Genomic DNA, 26,293 nt, shown 5'->3' with positions numbered 1-26,293 from the left:
TCACACAAATACAGATACTTTATTAAATTTTTCCATGTAAGACAATAATCACATCCATCTCTTAAACAGACATCTTGGAGCATTTGAGAGGCCAAACAGATCCAAAGAAGAAAGACGAAAAATTAAATACTTAAATTAATCCAAAGGCACTACAGTATCACCTACAACCTACAGCCACAGCGGTAGTAGGCTAAGGAAGATTAAGCTATGGCAGGTCAGTCTAATGTGAATGTTAACAATTACAAAGCAGGAGGTAAGTTTTCTTTCCAGCAGACATGGTGAAATGATCACTTGGGCCCAAAAGTTTGTTGGGCCAGGGAAAAGGGAAAGATGGCTGAGGGTCAAGTCCAAATGAACACATACAAAGGAGAATTGAAACTACACAGTCAAGCGAGATGGTGACGGGTCAGGCTTCTTCCTCCCAAGCAGCACCTGTAGCACTGTACTATCCCACCCCGCTTCGGATCCTACTGAATAGCTGCTCAAACTGAACTGTCCGCTCCTTCCCTAGAGGCCGCTCTGCTACCCGGCCTGGGTTTGCAGTTGCCCGAGACTCATCATCTATCACAGAGCTTGAAGAACTTGTCACAGGAGTTGGCTTTGTTGCTAGTTATTCTGAGCACACACACACACACACACACACACACGAAACATTCACATGCAAAGTAGTCTGAGCATCCCCTAGTCATATCCAAAAATCCCAAGTCTGAAATCTTGTAGCAGCTGAGCTGAACTTACAGCTGCAAGGCTCAAGACAAATTCCATCGAGGGAGCCAGAATGAGACAAAGGCAGGAGGGGAGTCCCAGCAGGTCATCTCTCAATCTATCTTTCCCTCATGTTAAGGATAAGCTCTAATATACCTGACATAGGATGTAGAAAACTACACTGGAGCAAGCTGAGTCTTCAGCTGAAATGTGTCTTCAAACATCAAGGGAAAAACAAGGGGTAGGGTTGCTTTTATTTTGAAAAAGCCTCAGAAGTACTATTATAAAGGGACATGGCTGAACAGGTAGGAAACAGATTCCCCATTGTGAGTTCTCCTGATAGCTTCTGCAAGGATCATGGAGATGTCGATCACCTAGAAAGGGAAGAAAGGTTGCAGGTCAGTACCGTCTGTGTAAGGGTGGCTGACCGACGTAGAGACACCACTGAGCCCAGCAAGAGCTCTGCTTCCTAGAACGGCCCCCACCACGTAGTTTCCCTACAGGTGCCTCCTACTCTTCCTAACATTATTAACATAACCACTTAGGAAAACAGCACAGATACTAATGAAGAAAAAATTGACTCAGGATCATCAACAAGGTGGTAGGCTGGCATTTTGAAATCCTTAATAATGGAAAGGGGGCCTGGAACTGTGGTATAACAAGTAAAGCAGCCACTTGTACAGTCAGCATCCCACAGAGGAACCAAATAGAGTCCCAGCTTCTCCACACCCAATCCAGCTCCCTGCCTGTGGTCTGGGAAAGCAGTGGAGGACGGCCCAAAGCCTTGGGACCCTACACTCACATGGGAGACCTGGATCAGCTCAGCCCAGCTCCCACAATTGAAGCCATTTGGAGAGTAAATCAGTGGATGAAGATCTCTCTCTCTCTCTAAATTCCATTGAAGTTCTTCCAAAATAAAATAATTCTTTTAAAAATGAGTGGAAATAATGTTTTAAGTTGAAAAAAAAATCCTGAGGGGCCAGCACTGGAACATGGAGAGGTAAGTCACCTCCTTCAATGCTGGCATCCCATGTGGGCATCCACTTGAGTCTTGGCTGCTCCACTTCTGATCTAGTTTCCTGCTGTTGTGTCCAGGAAAGCAGCAAGATGACCCAAATGCTTGGGCCCCTGTACCTGTGTGTGAGACTCAGATTAAGCTCCTGGCTTCAGCCTGGCCAGCCCTGCCCATCGTAGCCACACGAGTACTATAGTGACAGGTGGAAATACGTAAATAAATCTTCAACCAAAACTCCTTCTAAATGACAACAATCCTTCAACTATACAGAACTATAATTTAAGAAAGCTAATGGTGTACTGTACACAGGGAAGGCCTTATTCTTTTACTGCAAAGCCATTCAGACTTTAGTTCCTAATAACTGCCTAGGGAAGCATTTTACTTTAAAAATATTGGGTCCAGGATCTAAATATGTCTTAGATGAAGCAAAAGAATCTACACTTGAACAAGAACTGTAAATCTAGGAATACTTTGAGAAACACTAAACTCATAAGGAGTATACAACCCTTCTAAATGTTCACATTATGCCTAGGGCAGATGGGGAAGTGAGTCAATCTCACTTGGAAAGCCTGTTTAATAGAGAAGCTGCCATGCTAGGAGATAATGAGGTTTAGCAATTGTCATTTTTAAACAGGTTTTCTTTTTTTTTTTTAATTTGTAGATCACAGATCCTATGACAGACTAACCTGCTCCCCCAAAACAAAAGATGGCAATCTTCAGAGTTCAGACACTGAATCCATGGAATACAAGCACCTTTTCCCTGCTCCATGAAGGTCTGCTCTGCCAATCTCCTGCTTACCTGAATCTTGGAGCACTGCTTCATCTTGTCCTCCTGAGGTATGGTGTTGGTGACGACCACCGCCTCAAAGCATGCGTTATTGATGCGAGCAATGGCTGGCCCCGAAAAAATTCCATGCGTTAAGATGGCATAAACTCTGGTAGCTCCAGCCAAGAGAAGTCTAGAAAAGAGTTGATTCAGATTAATCTTGACAAGAGAATGTGAGTAAGGGAGGAAGAATGCATAAGTCTGGGTGGGCTGCCATCATAAATGATCACAGTCCAGGTGTCTTTAAACACGGTGCATTTCTCAGTTCTGGAAGTTGGAATTCTAAACATAAGGTGCAAAGTACATTCCATTCTGAGGTCTCATCTCTTGGCTTGTAGATACCTCGTGCTACCTTGCTGTGTGCACAGAGGAGCTCTTCTTGTACCCATGCATGGGGAGAGTACTGTCCAGTGTTTTTGGTTATCTGGCTACGGATCTTACCATGATGCAGTCTTGGAAGCCACAGCTTCAGAATATGTGGTCTGATGATACGGGAAGAGCAAACTTTTCCAGGCCAGAGACCATTCAAGTAACCCAGATTTCTTTTCACATTTATTATGTACCAGGTACTGCATGAGGCCCAGACACATCTAAAGATAAAACCTTTATAGGAAACAATGATGCGGTGGGCATGGGCACACAGTAGGTTAAGTCACTGCTTGGAGTGCCTACACCCCATATTAAAGTGCTGGTATGAGTCCTAGCTGCCTGGTGCTTCCAAACCAACTTCAAGCTCATGTTTCTGGGAGGCAGGGAGTGATGGCTCAGGTACGTGGGCTCCTGCCATTCTTCTTCTTCTTCTTTTTTAAGATTTATTTATTTTTACTTGAAAGGCAGATTTTAAACAGAGAAGGAGAGACAGAGAGGTGCTTCATCTGCTGGTTCAATTCCCCAAACAGCTGTAACAGCAGGAACAGACCCACTGTTAACCTGGGAGCCAGGAGCTTCCTCCGGTTCTCCCATGTGGGCGCAGAGCCCAAGGACCCAAGCCATACTCTGTGGCTTTGCCAGTCCATTAGCAGGGAGCAGGATAGGAAATGAAGCAGCTAGGACTCAAATCAGCTGCCCATATAGAATGCCAGTCCCACAGATTGAGAATTAGCGTGCTGCGCCACCATGCTGGCTGCAGGATTCTTGTCATTCTGGATGGAGGTGCAGGATGGCTCTTGCGGAACCACATGCTTCACTTCCCATCCAGCTCTCTGCTTGTGACCTGGGAAAGCAGTGGAGGACAGCACAAGTCCTTGGGATGCTACACCCTGTGCGAGACCTGGAAGAAGTTCCTGGAAGAAGTTTCTGGCTTCAGATCAGCTCTGCTCCAACCATTGAAGCCATTTGGGGATTGAACCAGCAGATGGAAGATCTCTCTGTCTCTTCTCTCTGTAAATCTACCTTTCCAATGAAAATAAATAATAAATCTTTAAAAATACAATAACTATTGTTATAATATAGGGGAAAACAGTAGAGGATAAGAGGGTAGGAGAGGTGGAAGGGGAAATCCCTGAAGCTAAGGAACTCTATCATGAAAAATAATTTGGAAAAAAAATAAAGTTAAACATAAAAGAATTTTAATGTACAAAAAATATGCATAGTGTTTTTAAATTTTTTGCATTAAAACACTTATCTTTGAATTCCAAGTTCATGAACTTTTTAAAGTACTGCATTTATGTCTGTTCAGATCTGTGGAATTTTACTATAACTTGTTAAAATAAGCTATCAGAAGTAAACAAGGTTGGGACTGATGCTGTGACATTGTAGGCTAAGCCTCCGTTTATGGTGCCAGCATCCCAAAGCAGTGCCAGTTCATATCCTGGCTGCTCCACTTATGATCCAGCTCCTTACTTTGTGGCCTGGGATAGCAACAGAGAATGGCTCAAGTCCTTAGGTCCCTGCACACATGTGGGAGACTTGGAAGAATTTCCAGGCTCCTGGCTTTGGATTGACTCAGCTCTGGCCATTGTAAACATGTGATGAGTGAACCAGCAGATGGAAAATCTCTCTGTATCTCCCTCTCTCTGTAAATCCATCTTTCAAATAAAAAAAAAATTAAAAATCAATCAGGGCAATGGTTCTTGAAGAAAGTCTCTTGCTTTGCCTTTCAAATAAATCTAAAAACAGTCAAAATGTTTGTTATATAATCTAGGTAATAGATATTTCAACAAAAGAAAGAGAACTCAAATTTACATCACAATGTAAGCAAAGAGTGATGAAGCTGCTGATTCCTTCAGAAAGAACCGACCAGTTCACAGCGTCCAGGCAGCAGTGACCCATGCATCTTTCATTCTAGCCATCAGTCCCATCACTGTGCACTCACTTGTCGGCTGCATGGCAGATGGTACCACACGTGTCTGCCATGTCATCTACGAGGATGGCCACCCGATCCTTCACATCTCCCACGAGCACCATGCGATCCACCTCATTGGCCTTCTTCCGCTCTTTGTGAATCAAGGCAAAGTCTACATTCAACCGGTCCGCAATGGAGGTCACTCTGTAAAACAGGATGTGTCCCATTTCAATGTATGTCAGGGCAGATGAAAGAGAGGTGTTCTAGTGTTCCACAGCACAGTCAGGTGACCGTAGCTCACAATACCCTATTAAATATGTTCCAAAGGCTCGGCAAGAGAGGAGCTGGAGGCCTCCCAGCAAAGCAATGATAAGGAGGCAGAAATGTTCATTATTCTGAGTTGTTCAGTACCTGCTGTATAATATCTTATCACACTCTACCCTATAAAGGAAGTACAATTGCTATATGTTCAGCAAAAACTGGAATTGCAGAAAGTCCCATGAAGGCCAACTCATGACCTTGGGTATGGTGAAGTGTAGCAAAAGGGAAATAATAGCCAGTATGTTTCAATTCCCATGGCCATAGTGCCCCCTAGTGTTGGTGGTAAAATCCCCACCAACAGCTGGTGACTTGGGCACCACAGGGGAGTTCCTTCCACAACTTTTAGAAACGTTTTTAACAATTAACTAAACCAAAGTATCTCCAAGTCAAAATACAACTTTTTTTTTTCTTATTCAAGACAAATGTGGCTGGGAAGTGATGACCATGTGCCACCTAACAGTGAAGCATAAATGCTTGCAGCTTAAATGACAGTGGGATGCCCTGGTGAATATGCAACCTCTAGGCTGCACTGTGGCTGAAGAAGCCACCTAAATCTGGATTTGAAATACAGCAGCAATCCAACCATGGTATTACATCTTAGTTCCCTTGTGGCCACGCATTCCAGGTTTTATTCTGAATAGGGAAAATACGTGACCGTAATAAATTCTGAACCACAACCTAGGAGACATTTGTAACTTGATTGAAATGAACCACAGGTTCTATTCTTACTTACTCTCTGCTTAGGCTCATAACATTATAGTAACCAATCTGTTTGCAAGGGTTACTCATCCAAGGAAGATTATGGTCCCCCTGCCCCCCAAAAAAGTCTCAAATCATCCAAATGGTCAGCAAACTCAGAGTCAACAAAGCATAAAAAGAACTAGGAAAATAGCCCCCCAATCCCTTGAGTGGAGAATTACTACCACATAAATCACAGCTGTTCCCCCAAACCTTGCCAAGTCAGAAATGACAGTGACTCATTTGGCAAACATGTCACCACTGCAAGATAAGTATAATGAAAAAAAAATCATTAGGTGGCAATTATCTATCGAAGGCAGTTTTCTTGGATCCAGTTTTGTCAAGAAAATCCTAACTGTGAACATGACAATATATAAATAATGGTCAGATCAAATGAAGGCAAGCTGGACAACTTCCAGTAGGGACCTGTTTTTCAGGCTGTTTCTAGTGCTGCTCACCAAGCCAAACAGCTGGCGTGCTCACAGCTTATCAGTTCGGCCGAGTTACTGAAATAAAAGAAGTCGTTTAAGTCAAAACTAAGCTGTGAATTAGCTTTTCCTAACCCGTGTTTTCTAGTTCTTCATTCTAGTTTCACAACCAGAAGAACAAGTATCATACTGCTGAATGTATTACTGTCAGCAATCCACTAACAACATCATGGGGCTTGGAGTCTGCACCATGGGAGTTGTAGTGTAAATGGAAGTCCTTGGTAAAGAGTTTGTTTAAATTCTTGGCATTTTAATAAAGATCCTGTACTTCAGGATTTTGCTTCTTGCTTAACAAGGATTAAAACGTGTAACCATCAGCACTGTAAGAGGTCTATAAACCTAATGTGATGTAATAGCAGCTGTCATTCATTAGAACACCGAATTTTCTATTCTTCCTAATGGGTTTAGAACCATTGCTAGTGAAGTTAGTAATCTTACTGACGGTTAAGTTCACGACACCATGCTTATTTGGGGCCCCTTTTTGGAATTGTCTTCCAAGAAGTGACTAGAGACAGTGCAAGAGGAATAAGTAAAGTGACATCCAATCCATATCCAGCTCCTAATATACCCATTCTGAAGTACTGAAAAACTGCCAGTCAGATAAAAACAAAACATTACTTTCTCACAATAACCACAATGGCTTACAACTAGAATGTTGCCCCAAAAGGCTTGATCCTCAGAGTGGCACAGCTAAGAGAAGATGGAACATTTAGGACATGGAACCTCATGGGAGATCTGTAGGTCCCTGGAGGAGACTTGTCCTGGGAGGTAGTTCTCACAAAAGGGTTGTTTGAAGTGTCGAGTTTCGCTCCATCCCTCCCCACTTCCTGGCTCATCTGGTGAGCCTGCCTGCCAGTGGGCATGTTCCCACCATGTGGTTTGTCATAGACTCCTCATCAAAGCCAAAATCTATACTATGTCGTTTGGACTTTGAACTTCCAAAACTGTAGCTAAACATGCTGTTTTCAAGCTAACTGATTCGGGTTGTTTGCCATAATTATGGAAAGCTGACCATCACACCCAACTGTCTAAAAGACTTCTTGTCCAATGTATTGGGAAAAGTGCTCACACCCGCCCTACCTCTTAGCTCCACCAGCATCAGGGGAGACAATGGTGCAGTTCCTCCAGTCAGAGATGTTCTCCTTGATCCACTTCAGGACAGCTGGCTCAGCGTACAAATTGTCGACTGGGATATCAAAGAAGCCCTGCAGGAGGAAGCTCCATCAGTCCTGCTTCATGTCCCTTCCTATTCTGTTTGTACATCCTAACACGGGAGCAACATGACCCAAGAAGATTACATTGTGAAACAAGCAGGAAGGCATGCCCAGGACATAGACTATGAAAACAACACTTTGAAATCTCAGCTGAGAGATGCCAGTCAAGATCAGCAACACCAACCCACAACTCATCATAGGAGCATTGAGCAAACCGTGGTGAAGATCTACCGAATTCAGCCAGTGTCTATCTGGCTTGTCCAACTAACCTGCAGACTCGTAGGTTAATAAACAGTGCTCCATGCCTCTGAATGTTGTTTAACTGTCAAACCAGAGGTGCCAATGATATATATATATATAAACTTAGTGAAAGTGATTCATAATAAATGATCACAAAGAACAGCTAAAAGAATGTCTGTTATAATTCTGGATAATATGTGGGCTGGTGCAGTGGTATAATATGCTAAGCCTCCAGCTGCAGCACCGGCATCCCAGATGGGTGCCAGGTTATGTCCCGGCCACGTTACTTCTCATCCAGCTCACTGCCTATGGTCTGGGAAGGCAGCGGGAGATGGCTCAACCTCTTGGATCCCTGCACCCATGTGGGAGTCTTAGAAGAAGCTACTGGTTCCTAGCTTCAGATGGGCTTAGCTCTGGCCATTTCAGTCATCTGGGGAGTGAACCCAGTGGACTGAACATCTCTGTCCTCTTTGTAACTCTGCCTTAAATAATTTTTTAAGTTTAAAAATGTGTTCTTATTCCACTAAATGTGTACAATCTCCTGTTCTATGTAATCACTGGATTGCCACAAATCTGACAATGATGCCAAGAAGATCTCTTTTAAGTGTACAAAATAAAGGTTGTGTTTCATTCCTCTTACTATGAGTTTGTGGCTCTCAACTTAAGACTTTGGATATTTAAAAGGAAAAATAACAGCTTCCTAGTCCTGAGAACTCACCATTAGAGTACCAAGTATTATACTATGAATTTAATGTCACTTTGTATTCACAATAATGAAAACAATGTTCAGAGACATACCTGTCCAAGTCTTTAGTGTAAGCGCCAATATTATGGCTAGGTCTGATCCCAAGCTTATGCTTATCCTGTAGTGCAAGACTGCCTCCCTCTCATCACCCCAAATAGCTACGATCACAAAATGTGCTTAAGGAGAACACATTTAAAATGTTGTTGAGTATCTAGTTTCTGGGGCTGCACTTGGGAAGTTGTTGCCTTCTCTGCAGTCTTCAGAACTGTCAGTCCTCTCCCCCGACTACTGCAACCCCCAGCACCTAGCTTCCACCGATACCTGAATTTGAGAAGCATGTAGATCCATGGTGATGATGTGATCAGTACCTGCCACGGACAGCATGTTTGCAACAAGCTTGGCTGAGATGGGAGCCCGGCTCTAGAGAGGGAAGGAAATGAAAGAAAACCGGAAATCCTAAAATCAATTTATTTGCTTAAGAAACACTTAGTATGTACTTATTACTATGAAGAGCAGATATGACCACTGGTTTTAAATAGATCATAATCTAAAATAGTACTGTTACTGCATCATGAGTTAAATCTCCAGCTGCAATGCCAGCACCCTAAATGGGCACTGCTCTAAATCCTGGCTGCTCCATTTCTAACCCAGCTCCACATTAACGTGCCTGGAAAAGCAGTGAAATGCGGCCCATGTATTTAGGCCCCTGCACTCAGTTGGGGAGGCCTGGAAGAAGCGCCTGGCTCCTGGCTTCAGATTGGTCAAGTCCCAGCTATAGCAGCCACTTGGGAAATGAGAGCCAGCAGATGGGAAAATGTGTCTTTCTCCTTCTACCTCTGCTCTGCCTTTCTTTTTCTTTCTTTTTTTTTTTTTTAAAGATTTTATTTATTTTATTACAGCCAGATATACACAGAGGAGGAGAGACAGAGAGGAAGATCTTCCGTCCGATGATTCACTCCCCAAGTGAGCCGCAATGGGCCGGTGCGCGTCAATCTGATGCCGGGAACCTGGAACCTCTTCCGGGTCTCCCATAAGTGTGCAGGGTCCCAAAGATTTGGGCCGTCCTCGACTGCTTTCCCAGGCCACAAGCAGGGAGCTGGATGGGGAAATGGAGCTGCCGGGACTAGAACCGGCGCCAATATGGGATCCTGGCGCGTTCAAGGCGAGGACTTTAGCCGCTAGGCCACGCCGCCGGGCCCTGCTCTGCCTTTCAAATGAATATATAAAATCTTTTTTTTTTTTTTTTAAAGATTTATTCATTTTATTACAGCCAGATATACACAGAGGAGGAGAGACAGAGAGGAAGATCTTCCATCCGATGTTTCACTCCCCAAGTGAGCCGCAACGGGCCGATGCGCGCCGATCCGAAGCCGGGAACCTGGAACCTCTTCCGGGTCTCCCACGCGGGTGCAGTGTCCCAAGGCATTGGGCCGTCCTCAACTGCTTTCCCAGGCCACAAGCAGGGAGCTGGATGGGAAGTGGAGCTGCCGGGATTAGAACCGGCCCCCATATGGGATCCCGGGGCTTTCAAGGTGAGGACTTTAGCCGCTAGGCCACGCCACCGGGCCCTGCTCTGCCTTTCAAATGAATATATAAAATCTTTTTTTATTAAAAAAAAACTAGAACAAAAAAGAAATGAACATTACCATCTCAATGCACTTAAATAAACAAAACAACGCATTTTCAGTCTGCTCAAGTGCTTTCAAAGCTTATTCAAATTAGGCAGACTTCAAATTTTTTGTTGTTTTGTTTTGTTTAATAGTTTTCTTCAGCTTGGCCCTGACTAACACAGCTATTGGGGAGTGAACCGTTACATGGAAGACCCTTTGTCTCTCTGAATTTCTCTGTCACTCTGCCTTTCAAGTAACTATATATATATATATTTTTTAAAGATTTATTTATTTTTATTGGAAAGGCGGATATACAGAGAGGAGGAGAGACAGAGAGGAAGGTCTTCCGTCCGATGATTCACTCTCCAAGTGAGCCGCAACGGCTGGTGCTGCGCCCATCCAGAGCCAGGAACCTGGAACCTCTTCCAGGTCTCCCACACGGGTGCAGGAACCCAAGGCTTTGGGCTGTCCTCAACTGCTTTCCCAGGCCACAAGCCGGGAGCTGGATGGGAAGTGGAGCTGCCGGGATTAGAACCGGGGCCCATATGGGATCCCGGGGCGTTCAAAGCGAGGACTTTAGCCGCTAGGCCACGCTGCCGGGCCCCAAGTAACTATATTCTTTAAAAAATATCTCATTGAACCCATATTCTCAAACCTGCACACTATTGCTAACATACCAGAGTCTAAAAATACATTTCAGGGGTAGGCATTGGGCACAGCAGCTTAAATTGCAACTTGCAAATCTGCATCCCAAATCACAGCTCCTAGGTTTAAGCCCAGCCAGGCAGATCTCTACCCTGATTCCTATCAGTGCACATCCTAGGAGGCAGCCTCGACTGGGAGACCCAGACGGAGTTCTGAGCTTTTGGCTTTGACCAGGTCTGGCCTGGATTTTGCAGGTATTTGAGGAATAAAGTAGCATATAGAATATATGTGGAAAAACAGCCCAAGATGGCCAAAATTGTTGTCCCCCTTAATCTACAGGCAGGATCGGGATGGAGTTCCTGGCTCCTGGCTTCAGTTGGTTCAACCCTGGTTTTTTTTGGGCATTTGAGCAATGGAGCAGCAACTAGAATATCTTTTTCTCTGTCTTCCAAATAAATCTTACCACCCCCCCACCACAAAATGCCAGTGAATTAAATTAAAATTATGTATGTGTGACTTGAATAACAAACTACTACAGTGTTACTTTAATATAAACCTATAATATCTACCAATTTGAAGATAAGATAATACCTAAGAAAGCATTATTTTAAAATACCCTACAGATATGTACTTGATAGATAAGGATTTTAAGGGAGGTGGGGGGACTTCAGGCAATTGTTTCTGCATTCCCTGCTTAAAAAAAGGGGGGCGGGGTGCAATAGCCTAGTGGCTAAACCCTGGCCTTGCTTGCATTGTAATCCCATGTGTGCACCGGTTCATATCCTGGCTGCTCCAATTCCCATCCAGCTCCCTGCTTGTGGCCTGAGAAAGCAGCAGAGTATTCGTCAAAACCCTGGGACCCTGCACCCATATGGGAGACCTGGAAGAAGGTCCTGGCTCCTGTCTTCACATTGGCTCAGCCAATCTGTTGCTGCCAATCTGTTGGCTGTTGCAGCCACTTGGGTTGTGAACCAGCACGTGGAAGATCTGTCCCTTCTTCTCTCTGCAAATCTGCTTTTCCAATCAAAATAAATCAAAACAAAACACAAAAAGATAATAAGATTCTGTGACTGGGGTTGTGGCAGTGAGTTAAACAGCCATCTGGGATACCAGTATCCCATATGAGCAACAGTTCAGCTCCCTGCTAATGCATCTGAGAAAGTAGCAGAAGATGTGCCAAGCACTTGGACTCCTGTCACCCATGTGGGAGACCGAGGTGGAGTTCCTGGCTCCTGGCTTTGTCCTAGTTCAACCTCTGGCTACTATGCCAATTTGCAAGTGAACCAGTAGATGGAAGATCTCTTTCCTCTCTCTCTAATTGCCTTTCAAATAACCAATACATCTTAAAAGATTCCTCTACTACCTTATCCTTCTTATCCTGCCGTGCGTAAGGGAAGCATGGGATGACTGCGGTCACCCGACTGGCCGAGGCAGTCTTGCAGGCGTGGATCATGATCAGAAGCTCCATCAGATTGTCATTGATTTCACCGCAACCACTCTGCACAATGTAAACATCCTCTCCACGGACACTTTCGCCTATCTCCACGCTGCGATGGACAAAGGACAACATTAAGAAAAGATTTTAAGTGCTAGGCTTCTATAAACAGTAAGTTCTGAGAAGCATGGCTTCTCTACTCATAAGCAGTAAGTGATCTACAATTACTGATCCCCTCAGACTTCAGAAAATCCTCTGGAAGGAGCCCCTATACTAGAAGCACGTTCATGTTTCACTTTCACTTCAGTGCCTTATACAACACATTACCATCTACATATAACATGATGCGAAGATGATTTGATACTATTAGTGTGAAGTGCTTACAAATAAGTGCACTGCAATATCACTAAGCAGTGTACATCATCATACAGATATGCCCAATGTGAATGTAAATGTGACACACTATCCATAATCCATACCTAACAAAAGTAGCTATAATAAAGCATGAATCACCACTATTCTATAATGATGTTTTCTGTTTATAACAGTACCATCTCTAGCATACTGGATCCTGGCTTCTGATTGGCTCAGTTCAGTGTGGACTGTTGCGGCCATTTGGGGAGTGAACCAGTGGGTTAAAGATCTTTCTCTCTTCCTACTTCTGTCCATAAATCTGATTTGCCTTTTCAATAAAAATAAATAGGAAAAACATACATGTGCATATATACATGTAATAAAAATATGCTTTATGCATGCACATGTGTACCGATGTATGTATTACTATATGTAAGACCTAGAGACAAAGAGATTTCCCATTGGTTGGTTCACTCACCAAATCCCCACAACATCCAGGACTGTGTCACTCCAAAGTGAGGAGCTTAGAACCCCATCTAGTCCTCCTGAGATGCTGATGCTAGGGAATTAACTACTTCAACCATTGTCCGAGGTTCTGCATCAGTAAGAGGCTAGAATTGGAAAACTGGAGCCCAGCACCAAACCCAGGCACTCCAATGTTTTATCCACATCTGCTGGGGTCCGTGCAGTGGGTGTGGATGACACAAAGGTGTGAAGAGAACTTCCCTGCTGGCAAGGCCTTGAGGTGCTTCCTGCTGCAAGGCAAGGCCTGGAGGATGTCTGTCCAACCACCTCAAGGCAGTTTCACCCCTCTTCGCATGGACACCCAACCACTCTGCTGAGAATTCTGTAATCTGTTGAGGCATTGTTGTTTGCCCCTGCAAGTTGGTTTTTACAAACAATGTGAGTTTGGGAGTTGATGTTGCTAATAACGTCTAGTAATAATAACGTCTAATAATTCATGATGTTTTGGCTGCCCCCATTGACCATGAGGCTGGAAGAGCTGGAGGTAGAACATGCTTTTAGATTAATCTAGGGTTGTTTAGCCCATGGGTGTAGTGGGAATCTATGTTTAGGGTTTTTTCTTGATCTTTAGGTTTTTCTTTCTGTGACGAATTTCCCCCTTTAAGGTTAAGTTGTGGAATGAAGATTGTAGTAGGAATGTTATTGATTGATATGTGCCATCTATTGAGAAATTCCTGACCACAGGGTCAGAATGGATAACATCCTGCTTTAAGGTGAAACAATTGGCAGAAATATCTTTTGAAACATCAACTTGACTATACCGTAAAAAGTCTGTGGGAGAGTTTGTGAAAGCTTCCGTATAAATAAAGGGGACAGCTTTCTTGCATGATCCATTATGATCATGAAATTGTAGTGGTCCATTTTTTTTCTTTTTCTCCTTACGCCAACTCCATACACCCTTCTCAAGCTCCAAACTTGGCTGGAGCTGGCCTCCAGCACACATCCAAATCTTCTCTTCTCCTACATATTTTTCTTTTTAAAATCTTTATCAATTCTATATAGTGTTTTGTAGGAAATATAGAACTGTCCAACTGATTTAATGAAGCCAATGTCACTTAGACACAAAAACCAGACAAAAGGAATGGGATGGAAAAATAGAGGCATAGAAGAAAAGGCAGATGTGGGGTTACAACAGGATAACAAGAAAGACACTGCTTTAGTGAAGGACCTTTTATCTTGACTACACCTATGTCACTATGCTGATTACTACATCACACTATAGTTTTGCAGGAAAACTGCAGTTTGGAAAAAACTATGGTTAGAAACTCAGTGGAAACTGGATAATAGGTACACTGGATCTCTGTATTATTTCTTACAATTGTAGGCAAATCTACAATTATCTCAAAATGCAATTTTGACAAAAAGTGGATTATTATACCTCAGATATACTTGAGTAAACCATGACCTCAGCCCTCAGGAAAAGCTGAGCTCAAAAAAGTATCAATAAAAACAAAGTGACTTCTGTGATTAGTCCAGAGAACCTAGGCCAGCCATAATACTGTCTGTAAAGGAATGTAACCCTGGGACAGAATCTGGAGAATTCTCATTTTAATAGTCAATGTGAGAAATAACTCATCAAGAAAGATTTTCTCCCTAGCTTCGTATGCATCGCATGAAGGCCACACTCTCCCTGTCTCCCTTTCCCACTTCACAGCCTCTGCACGCTGCCTACTGCCTGGAATGCTCTCCCTACAACCTACCCACCCCCATTCACAGCTTCAGTGAAACCACCTTCCCTGTATCCTCAACGATGACTTTCCAGAGGATCTATAAAATTAAAAGTCACTTAATGGGTCAGCCAACTGAACTGTATGGGCTCTTTCTTGATGACTCAAATCAAACTGAGCCACATGTATCAGAGAGGAAAAATTTGAAAATATGGCTAGTTATTTGCTGTTGATGGATCATTATTAATTTTTAAGCTACAATAATGGTATTGTGGTTACTGATGTGTGTATATATATATATATCACATACATATATATATTCATAGGTAATTAGTGCTTGTTTCAAAATAATTCAATTGTGTGCATTTATGTATGTGAGAGAAGGGGACATAAGTGAAACAAAATTAGCCATTAATTATAAGCCATTAGTTATTAAATTGATAACTACCAAAGTAGGTGAGTAGGAGGGGTCACTGTAGGACTTTCTCTAATTCTGTATGTCTGAAATGCTCTGTGATAAAAAACTAAATCAATTGCCCCATCCAGATTTTTCATTCTGCTTATTCCTTTCAGAACATTTACAATCAATTTGTCTTTTATTTATATATACATATAGATATGGATTTATCTATATATTTTTAGATCTAGATAAATCTAGGCAGACTACATATATCTGTATGTATAGACTAATCTAAATAGATCCAGATGTAGGTAGACATATGTATAGATAAAGGCCAGCACTGTTGGTGTTGTAGGATAAGGGACTAAGCACTTCAGATACTTCATCCTTTTCAGAGTGCAAGTTTAACTCTTAGCCACTCTGCTTCCAGTTCAGCTTCCTGCTAATGCACACTCCTGCAAGGCAGGAGATGATGCCAAGTCCTCAGGCCTTTTACTACCCATGCAGGAGATCCGAGATGAAATTCCTGATTCTTGGTTTCAATCTGGTCTAACCCTATTTATTATGGCATTTGGGAAGTGAACCATCAGATGGAAATCCCTCTTTTTCTCTGCCTTTCAAGTAAATTAACATTTTTTGAAAAATATTTTATAAAAATAGAATGAAAGGATGGATACATTTAAGAACGAATGAATATGTTTAGGATTAGGCCACCTCTTGCATTTATTCACTTTAGAGAACATAACATCGCTCTAGGCCTGCTACTGAGAAAATTCAGAAAACTGACTTCTCTTCTTTTGAATAACTGACTTTTGGTTCCACACTAGAGGCATGGGGGAACCACATGTTTTTTTCAAGGTCTTGGGGCTGGCATTATGGCCTATTAGGATAAGCCTCAGCCTGCAATGCCAATATCCTATATAGGCACTGGTTCAAGACCCAGCTGCTACATCTGAACTAGCCCCTTGCTAATACACCTGGGACAGCATTGGAAACTTGCCCAAGTACTTGGGCCCCTGCACTCACATGGGAAACCTAGAAGACACTTTAGGCTCCTGGCTTCAGCCTGGCCCAGCCCTGGTCAATATAGCCATTTGAGCAGTAAACGAGCATATTGATTGTCTGTCTCTCCTTCTCCCTGTAATTGCCTTTTAAATAATAAATAATAGATAAATAAATAAATAAATAGGAAGGCAGTGGCTCAACAGGCTAATCCTCTACCTGCAAGCACCAACATCCCAGATGGGCTCCACTTGGTGTCCTGGATGTTCTACTTCCCATCCAGCTCTCTGCTTGTGGTCTGGGAAAGCATCAGAGGAGGCCCTAAAGCCTTGGGACCCTACATCCACGTGGCAGACCCAAAGGAAACTGCTGGATCCTGGCTTCAGATCAGCTGTTGTGGCCACTTGGGGAGTGAACCAGTGGACAGAAGATAATTCTGTGTCTCTCTGTGAATCTACCTTTCCAATTAAAGAAATAAGGGGGGGGGGCTTCTTTTTAAAAAGTTCTTGACAGATCAAGTCTGTGAACTGCCACTTTGCTGAACTCACATAGGTCTACTTTTTAAAAAGAAACCTTTCATTGAGATTGGTGGAGATAAAAAGAAAGTTCTCCTCTGCTAGTCCACTGTTCAGATGCCCACAAAAAGCTGAAGTTGGGCCAGGTGAAAGGCTTGAGCCAGGAACTCCATATGAGTCACCCATGAAGGTGGCAGGGCCCCAAGCTCTTGAGCCATCTACTGTTTCATGGGATGTGCCTCAGCAGGAAGCTGGAATTGGGGAGTGAAGACAGGCATCATACCCAAACACTTCTGATTTAAGATGAAGATATCTCAAATAATATCTTAGCCACTAGGCCAAATGCTTACCACTGTCCTCTTTTCTGTTCTAACTTCTACTTGACTTGATTCAGCTTCTAGATGAACTTTGCCTGACCTTCAGTTTCAAAAAGTAGAGGGAAAAGCATCTTCTCAGGGCTAGCACAATGGCTCAACCTGCTAATACTCCACCTCCAAGTGCCAGAATTTCATATGGGAATGTGTCCTGGCTGTTATGCTTCCCATCCATCTCCCCTGCTTATGGCCTGAAAAAGCAGTGCAGGTTGGCTCAAAGCCTTGGGACTCTGCATCTACATGGAAGACCTGGAAAAAGCTCCTGGCTCCTGGCTTCAGAATGGCTCAGTTCAGCTCGGACTGTTGCATCCATTTGGGAAGTGAACCAGCAGTTGGAAGACCTTTCCTTCCTCTCTGTAAATCTGCCTTTCAATTAAAAATAATGTTTTTGGATGCTGGTGTGTAGCTAGTATCTTTTTATAAACTATTTTTTAAATTGGAAAAGCAGACTTACAGAGATAAGGAGAGATGGAAAAATAATCCTGCTAGCTCACGCTCCATAAGTGGCCACAATGGCCAGAGCAGAGCTGATCTGAAGTCAGGAGCCAGGAGATTCTTTCAGGTCTCCCCTGTGGGTACAGGCTCCCATAGCTTTGGGCCATCCTCCACTGCTTTCCCAGGCCAAAATCAAGGAGCTGTGTGGGAAGTAGAGCAACTGGGACATGAACTGGCACATATATGGGATCCCAGCACATGCAAGGTGAGGATTTAGCTACTGAGCCATTGCGTCAGGCCCTAAATAAATCTTAACATCTTCCCTTCTGAAGACATTTTATTACCACCAACCTCAGCCTTAAAACCAACTTAAGCTCTTGGTAATGTCAAATGTGACAATGCCAAGGAGTTCTTTCTGAAGACAGTGTTCTCGGTGATTATTTATCACTCGGGAGCACAGGAATTTCCCTGCAAAGAAAATTCCCATTTTTTCCAGAGAGAGATTATGATATACTTGTAACTCACAAAACCAGAATGATCCGAGTAAAAGTTCTTGGTAGCCCAAAGGGAGCGAGCATGGGGGCGGGGGGTTGATGGTTAGTCCCTGGACTTGTCCCAGTCTCGGGCAGAAGACTCTGAAGTCTAGCGAAATTTGAGGAATATCATAGGATCCTGATTCAGTAAAAAGATATTAGTGGTGGGGCCCGGCGGTGTGGCCTAGCGGCTAAAGTCCTTGCCTTGAACGCCCCGGGATCCCATATGGGCGCCGGTTCTAATCCCGGCAGCTCCACTTCCCATCCAGCTCCCTGCTTGTGGCCTGGGAAAGCAGTCGAGGACGGCCCAAAGCCTTGGGACCCTGCACCACATGGGAGACCTGGAAGAGGTTCCAGGTTCCCGGCTTTGGATCGGCGCAGCACCGGCCGTTGCGGCTCACTTGGGGAGTGAATCATTGGATGCAAGATCTTCCTCTCTGTCTCGCCTCCTCTCTGTATATCTGACTTTCCAATAAAAATGAATAAATCTCTAAAAAAAAGATATTAGTGGTGGACATTAGGGAAACCTCATCTTAGGATGCTATCTCATGCTAAGATAAATGGCAGAAGTGTCTGCAGGCCCAGAGAAAACAGACTGCTCAGAATTTCTAGAAGGCTAGCTGCAAAAAAGCCAGCATGCTTAATGAGTCCTTCCAACACATAGATGACAACCTACACCAACAAGCATTAAGAATGTCTGAGACACCATGATCTCACCTAAAGAGCAAAAAGAAGCTAGAAAATCAGCTGAGAAGTGCAATTTCCAAATGTTCAGATGAAGATTTTGTTTTAAGGAAACATAATGAAATTCAGAGGGGGAGAAAAAGAAATGACTCAGTATTCTAACAGATTTGATAGAGATTGGAAGTAATTAAACAAAATCATGGAGACATTCTTTAACTGAAAAGCACACTGAGTGAAATTTAAAAAGTAACAAAGTCAGTAATAGCAGAATATATTAAACAGAAGAATTCAAGACAAGCTGTTGGAAAATACACAGTAGGAGGAGAAAAAATACGAAGAGGAATGAAGAAAACTTATGGTATAACTGGAAGAGCATGAAAAGGGCAAATAGTGGCCGGTGTGATGGCTCAGTGGCTAAATCCTTGCCTTGCAAGTGCCAGGATCCCACCTGGGCTCTGGTTCATGTCCCAGATGCTCCACTTCCCATCCAGCTCCCTGCTTGTAGCCTGAGAAAGCAGCATAGGATGTCCCAAAGCCTTGGGACCCTGCACCCATGTGGGAGACCCAGAAGAAACTCTTGGCTCTTGGCTTCGGATCAGCTTAACTCCGGGCATTGCGGTCATTTTGGAAATGAAACAGCAGATGGAAAGTCTTTCTGTTTCTCCTTCTCTGTAAATCTGATCTGCCTTTCCAATAAAAAGAAATAAATCTTTAAAAAGAGTGTGTGGGGAATATTCACATAACTTGAATTTAAGATGGCCTTGAAAATGGCACATAGATAGAAAGCATATTCAGAGAGATAATTGCAGAAGATTTCCAAGTGGGCACCAAAAAGAACATCTCTTTATTCAATTTTTTCATTATTTTTTGAAGTACTCTTATCCAGTTTTGTTAACAAACAATTTAAGGAATCGTCTAAAAATCTCAACTGCGGTTTCCTCTTTAGTCCAATAAACCAATAGGCAAACTACAGCCATCATTGATGGAAAGAAGTCTTCTCCTAAAATTTGTACATAACACAGTCCATTAGGCAGAAAGACCAAATTCAGCAATTTAGAGAGTAACATTCCTTGCTCTCTGCCTCGAGATAGCTGAATGTTCTCCAAATGGCATTGGGCCCTCCATTCCCCCAGTTGTTTTGCAGATGCTGGAAGATCAGCTATGACTATTCAATGGGCGAGAAAACTAGCCTGACTTTGCCTTCTTCTCCATCATCAGGCATAAACACATCCAATTAGCACTGAAATTTAAATACAAAAAAAGGAAAAAGTAAACTACAAAAGGCCAATGATATTCTTAAAAACAAAGAAAAAAAAAGAGCAAGAAAATCTCCAAAACAAGACACCAGAGATGTTGACAAGTACAAAATAGATGGGATTAAACTAACCAAAGATGAACATTTTTAAGAAAACCCTAGGCAACAAATGCTTGTCTTCCCCTCTGAGCCAAGAGAGAATGACCAAATAAACAAAAGCATTTTTAAACCAATATTGAAAAGAACAGATTAGGGGCCCAGTGCGGTAGACTAGCAGCTAAAGTCCTCACCTTGAACATGCTGGGATCCCAAATGGGTGCCGGTTCCAATCCCGGCAGCTCCACTTCCCATCCAGCTCCCTGCTTGTGGCCTGGGAAAGCAGTAAAGGACGACCCAAAGCCTAGGGACCCTGAACCAGCATGGGAGACCTGGAAGAGCTCCTGGCTCCTGGCTTCACACTGGCTCAGCTCCAGCCATTGCGGCCGCTTGGAAAGTGAATCAGCAGACAGAATACCTTCCTCTCTGTCTCTCCTCCTCTCTGTATATCTGACTTTCCAATAAAAATCAATAAATCTTAAATATATATATAAATATATACATATAAATATAAAGGAAAGAACAGATTAAGAAAAGTTTTGTATATTCAAGTCCTAAAGGCCAGGTAAAAGGGTGGGTGTTGTAGCACAGCAAGAGAGTACACATTCCATGGGACAGCCCGGGGTGAAGTCCTGCCTTTAGCCATCTGATCCGGATTCCTCCTGCTAGGCACCCAGGAGGCAGCAGAGGGCTCAAGGGTTTAGCTCTCTGCCACCTACAAGAATGAGCCTGATGGGAGCTCCTGGCTTTGGAGTGGCCTTTCCCCAGTCCTTCCTGTTGTGGCCATTTGAGGTATAAACCAGAGGATGCAATACCTGTCTGTCTTTCTTGGATGGCAGAATTAGGATGTCTTTTTTGGTCTCGTATATGACACATCTCAGCACCCCTTCTTGCTAAAATTTATTGTTGCAATTTAGAATGTGTTACACAAGGTTCTAAGAACTTTACTCTCATGTCACTTAATCCTTTCAGTAACTGTAGGTAAATAGGAGAGTACTTCGAAAAGCTTCTGGAAAATTGAATCATGCATATTTTGGTTTAAAAAGTAATTTGAGGGCCCGGTGGCGTGGCCTTGCTGCTAAAGTCCTCGCCTTGAACGCCCCGGGATCCCATATGGGCGCCGGTTCTAATCCCGGCAGCTCCACTTCCCATCCAGCTCCCTGCTTGTGGCCTGGGAAAGCAGTTGAGGACGGCCCAAAGCCTTGGGACCCTGCACCCGTGTGGGAGACCTGGAAGAAGTTCCTGGATCCTGGCTTTGGATCAGCATAGCATCGGCCCGTTGTGGCCACTTGGGGAGTGAATCATCAGACAGAAGATCTTTTTCATTGTCTCTCCTCCTCTCTGTATATCTGACTTTCCAATAAAAATAAATAAATCTTTTTTAGAAAAGTAATTTGAAATCAATTTTTGATAGCACGCATTTTCCACAAATTTTTTGGAGCCCTCCTTTTCCTACATGACTGATAAAATTGAGGTAAAGCAAGGTTAAGAATTCAAATGCAGGTTTTGATTCTAACACCTTTTAAATCTCTATCTCTGTGCATACCTACACACATAACAATGCACACTCAAGTATAAATGTCTTTTCCATAGGCGACAAGACAAGGAGGATTGTGATTTCAGAAGGACAGCTCCTCTGCGCAGGACAGCATTAAGCCCTGAGTTTCTGCTCAACTGTAGCAAACAGCAAAGCTGGTTTTTTGTTTGTTTATTTCTTTGTTTTCCATTTCAGAATGTGCGCTGCAATTCTACATCAGATGACCCACAGCTCTCTGAGTTTCTCTGTCCATGACCTTTTTTAAAAAAAGATTTATTTATTTATCTTTATTGGAAAGTCAGATATACAGAGAGGAGGAGAGACAGAGAGGAAGATCTTCTATCTGATTATTCACTCCCCTAGCGGCCGCAATGGCTGGAGCTGAGCCAGTGTGAAGCCAGGAGCCAGGAACCTCTTCCAGGTCTCCCACGCCGGTTCAGGGTCCCAAGGTTTTGGATCATTCTGGACTGCTTTCCCAGGCCACAAGCAGGGAGCTGGATGGGAAATGGAGCTGCCGGGACTGGAACCGGCACCCATATGGGATCCCAGCATATTCAAGGTGAGGACTTTAGCTGCTGGTCCACCGCACTGGGCCCTGTCCGTAACCTTTTAAAAAATGCTTTTATTTTATCTTTTTTTTTTATTATAAAGACAGACCTACAGAGAAGACATAGAAAGACACGTTCCATCTACTGTCTCACTTCCAAATGGCCACAGTGGCCAGAACTGGTTCAGTCAGAAGTCAGAAGCCTGGAGCTTCTTCTAGGTCTCCTACATGGGTACAGGGTCCTAAGGACTTGAGCCATCTTTTGCTGCTTTCCCTGCTGGTCACATTATCAGCAATCTAGATTGGAAATGGAATAGTTGAAATAATTTAGTGCCCATATGGGATGCCCACACAGCAAACAGAGGCTCAGCCTACTTTGCCACTGCACTAGTCCCTGTCCATGACTTTTAGATCCCAACAGGAGTTACTGGAGGAGCAGTTCTAGTTTCTGCAGAGTAGCAAGATCAAATTTGAGTGGGGGAGTGCAGGGGAAGCTCCAGAGATAACACACATATTTAAAACTGTTTAAGGAAGATTTCTGAGGCAGAAATCTTGGTTCTAAGGAACCAAAAAGCTAATGATTAAGTCAGAAGCAAAGAAGCCTAACCAGTCAGCAATTATCCATGTTGGGCTTCACTGAAATCAAGCAATAGAAAACTCCTCCGCTTACCCCAACACAGCCTAGGGTGTGGGGTGTTGTATCAAGCAGAGGAGTGAAAGATCAACAAGAGATTTTATATTTTCAGTAAAGACTTTTCTAACAGGGACTGAAGAAAACCTCTAAATGAAATAGTCTTGTTCTTAAGCTATATTGCCAGTGTTTGGCCCTGTTTTGTATTAAGGAAAACTCATGCATCAAAAGCTAAAGCAGCAGCTGGTCTCTCTGCCACAAGCTACTGCTTGGTTACAGAGGGCATCAGTGTTTGCCTTACAACTTGCATCACAACCAGTGGCACAATCAACCAGGAAGGAGCTATCCATTACTTCTATAGGAGGGGGTCTCCAAAAGAAATTACACTGGGAAATCGATGTAAAGAAAACAGTGAAGAGCAGTCAGGAAAATTGAAACCGGCCCCATTCACAGAAGATTTTACAGACAAAGCACAAAATACACAAGTGGGTGCTTCCAGAAGTTCCTGGTAAATGGTATTAAAATACAATCTTATTTTGGTGTAAAAATCTTTAGTTCATAGAACTATATCCATTTCCTTGAACTTTTTCAAGACCCCATGTATTAGAACCACAGGAGTTCACTTTAAATGGCGAGGAAGTTGAAATGATCAGGTAACCAAATGATCTCTAAGATGGTGGGGTAGGCAGGTAGTGCGTGGAAGCAAGAGAGAAAGTTCTACTGGCAAGACAATGAAAACTAAAATCAGGTCTTTCATTTCATCTGTCCTTAAGTATCTTAATCTTTGGTTATAAAATTGTTCCCAAGTTACTCAAGGTAGCAGTAGGGTTAGTAGATGGATCAAGAATAAACTGCTACTAAGAAACACGCTTAGCTTTTGTATTAGATGTGAAACTTGCTGCAAGGAGAAAGCTCAAAGATCCGATTCCAGAGCTAGGGTTTCTTGAGACAGCGGCTACTACGGACACACATCTGGTTGATTAGATTTAGTTTTAGTGTGGCTCTAGTTATCTGATAAAGAATTCCAAAGGCAAGAAAAGCCAACGCTTAGCAATGTAAGGAAGTCCGCAGTACAATATTTGAGGGCAGTCAACAGACTAACGTCAATTTCCCTTAACAACAACCCAGACTGAAATGATTGGGAATGGAAAAAGCGAATTCTTAACACTCTAGGAAAAAGACCAGCGGGACTCAGAATGAGGTAAGTTCGGTTCTCCGGTGCATCTAGACCAAGTGCCTATGCGAACGCAAGCCAGCCGGCCTGGATGGCTCCACAAGGAAATCGACAGAGCCACGTGTCTGTGCGGCCAACGCTAAGCGTCAGTCTATTCCCATCGCTTTAGGAAGCCAGTATTCCCGCACTGGGGGGTTCTATTCCTTGCCATCTTACTCAGCGTCTTTGCCTCAAGCCTCATCTTGGCTCCACCCCACCGCACCGAGAGAATGAACAGGATCCTCCCGCGAGGGGTAAAATAACGGAAACAAGCCCGCGCGGCGCGCCGGCCACAGAGCAGTCCGTTTCCTCTCTCCTCCAGTCGAACCGAGCTCAAACGGCGGCCCCATCTCCCTACCCCGCCGCCGGACAGGTGAAATACGATCGGGGACCCAACTTCACTCTTACCAGGTCTCCTGATTGCTGAATTTCTTCGTTACTACCTTGCCTAGTTCCAGGCCCAGGCGGTCAGCAATTTTCTGGGATAAGTCTTGGTGGGAGCTGCCGCTGAAGATTTTGATATTCGGCATCCTGGACAAAGACCGTCGGCACTCTTCACTCAGCGATCGTTGCTGCTGCGGAGACCCGCAGCGAAGCCAGCCAGGAGACTCAATGGCAATTGCTTAGCCTTGCTACTCCGCCATCTTATGTTCCCGCCGGGCGCGCGGCTCTAAATTACCCTGGGCCGGGGAGGAGGGGCCCACAGGAAAATCCCCACCCTGCCTGCCCTGGTTAGACGAGAGGGAGGTAGGGGCGGAGTCTGCATTGCCACTTTGCCTCCCTCAGCTTCCCTCTGAATGGCTTACCGGGCGGGCGGGCTTGCAGTGGAGTGTGAAGTCCTTTGACTGCGGGTGGAGGGAGAGGTGTGGAGGGATGCTGCTGACGCATTTGCTTTCCGGCAAATGAGCTATCAGCTGCACTTGCTCCCCTCTCCTCCACTCCTTTCATTAGCACAAGAAAAGTCTGGTTCTGATTTAGTTTCCTTTAAAGACAGTCAATACGGTAGCCCCCTGTGCATGTTGCTGAACACGATCTTTTGTCTTAGAAGGATGACGCTGAATTAGAACACGTTATTTTTATGCATCTAATTACTTGAAAGGCAAAAAGAATTTTTCATCGTCTGGTTCACTCCCCAAATGACTCAACAATCGACAATGCTCCAGGCAAAAGCCAAGAGCCAGGAACGTCATCCCACATGGGCAGCAGGGACCCAGTTATTTTGGTCATCATACATAGCTTCCGAGGCAAGTTAGTGAAAAGTCGGACAGAAGCAGAGTATCAGGGTCGCACAGTGGCACTCACAAATGGGATTCTGGAATCCCAAGCATAGGCATAATCCACTCTACTCAGCCCAACCCTAAAACATTTTTACGTCACAGAGACACAAGTTTATTCAACTGACTTATTCCTCTTTTGTAACTACACGTTGCCATCTTGACCAAAAGACAACTGTCAGGAGAAAAATAACTGAAGAGGTGCCACCTGAACTAATCCAGAGACTACTAGGGAAAGTTGCATTTTTAGAAGATGTATTCATTTACCTGAAAGGCAGAATTGCATAGGAAAAGAGAGGAAGAGACACAGAATCTTATATTCATTACTTCACTCTCCAAATGGCTGCAATTGCTGGGACTGGTCCAGCCAGAAACCAGGAGCCTGGAATTCCATCCAGGTTTGCCACATGGGTGGCAGTGGCCCAGGCACTTATATAATCTTCCTCTGCTTTCCCAGGCACTGCTAAAGGGAAATGGATTAGATATGGAGAAGCCAAAATCTTCAACTGGCACTCACGTAGAAGATGCTAACATCACAGGAGGCTACTTAACTGACCATGCCTGGGAAGGCAGTGGGGAATGACCCAGGTCCCTCGGCTCCTTCACCAACATGGGAAACTGGGAACAACCACCTGGCTCCTGGCTTCAGCTCTGCTTAGCGCTGGCCATTGCAGCCATTTGGGGTGTGAACCAAGGGATGGAAGATCTCTCTTGCGCACGTACATGTGCTCTCTCTCTCTCTCTCTCTCCTCTCTGTCATACACTCTCTGCAAATCTGCCTTTCAAATAAAAATTTAGACATTAGAGAGAGAGAGAGAGAACAAATTGTGCAAATTTAGAATCGAAAGTGCAGGCACAATGGGTCTATCGGGTAATCCTCTACCTCCAAGTTCTAAGATCCCATATGGGTGCCTGTTCGTGTCCCAACTGTTCCACTTCCCATCCAGCTCCCTGCTTGTGGCCTGGAAAAGCAGAGGAGAGTGGA

General features: G+C 43.9%; 1 protein-coding gene across 1 annotated transcript; it reads right to left on the bottom strand.

The window, feature by feature from the left end:
• On the bottom strand, positions 1-24,727 carry PRPS1 (phosphoribosyl pyrophosphate synthetase 1). Its single transcript, XM_004590172.3, has 7 exons — positions 24,443-24,727; positions 12,195-12,378; positions 8,898-8,996; positions 7,458-7,582; positions 4,861-5,034; positions 2,520-2,679; positions 1-1,079 (listed from the first exon to the last, which is right to left on the bottom strand). Exons 1-7 carry the CDS (start codon positions 24,562-24,564, stop codon positions 987-989), a joined length of 957 nt encoding a protein of 318 aa, XP_004590229.1. The 5' UTR covers positions 24,565-24,727; the 3' UTR covers positions 1-986.
• Positions 24,728-26,293: the final 1,566 nt, after the last annotated feature.

The sequence above is a fragment of the Ochotona princeps genome, chromosome X (assembly GCF_030435755.1).
Source record: "Ochotona princeps isolate mOchPri1 chromosome X, mOchPri1.hap1, whole genome shotgun sequence".
In the NCBI taxonomy this organism is placed as follows: Eukaryota; Metazoa; Chordata; class Mammalia; order Lagomorpha; family Ochotonidae; genus Ochotona; species Ochotona princeps.
Note: the sequence above shows the minus strand (reverse complement) of the source record. Positions and strands in the feature narration are given on the sequence as shown.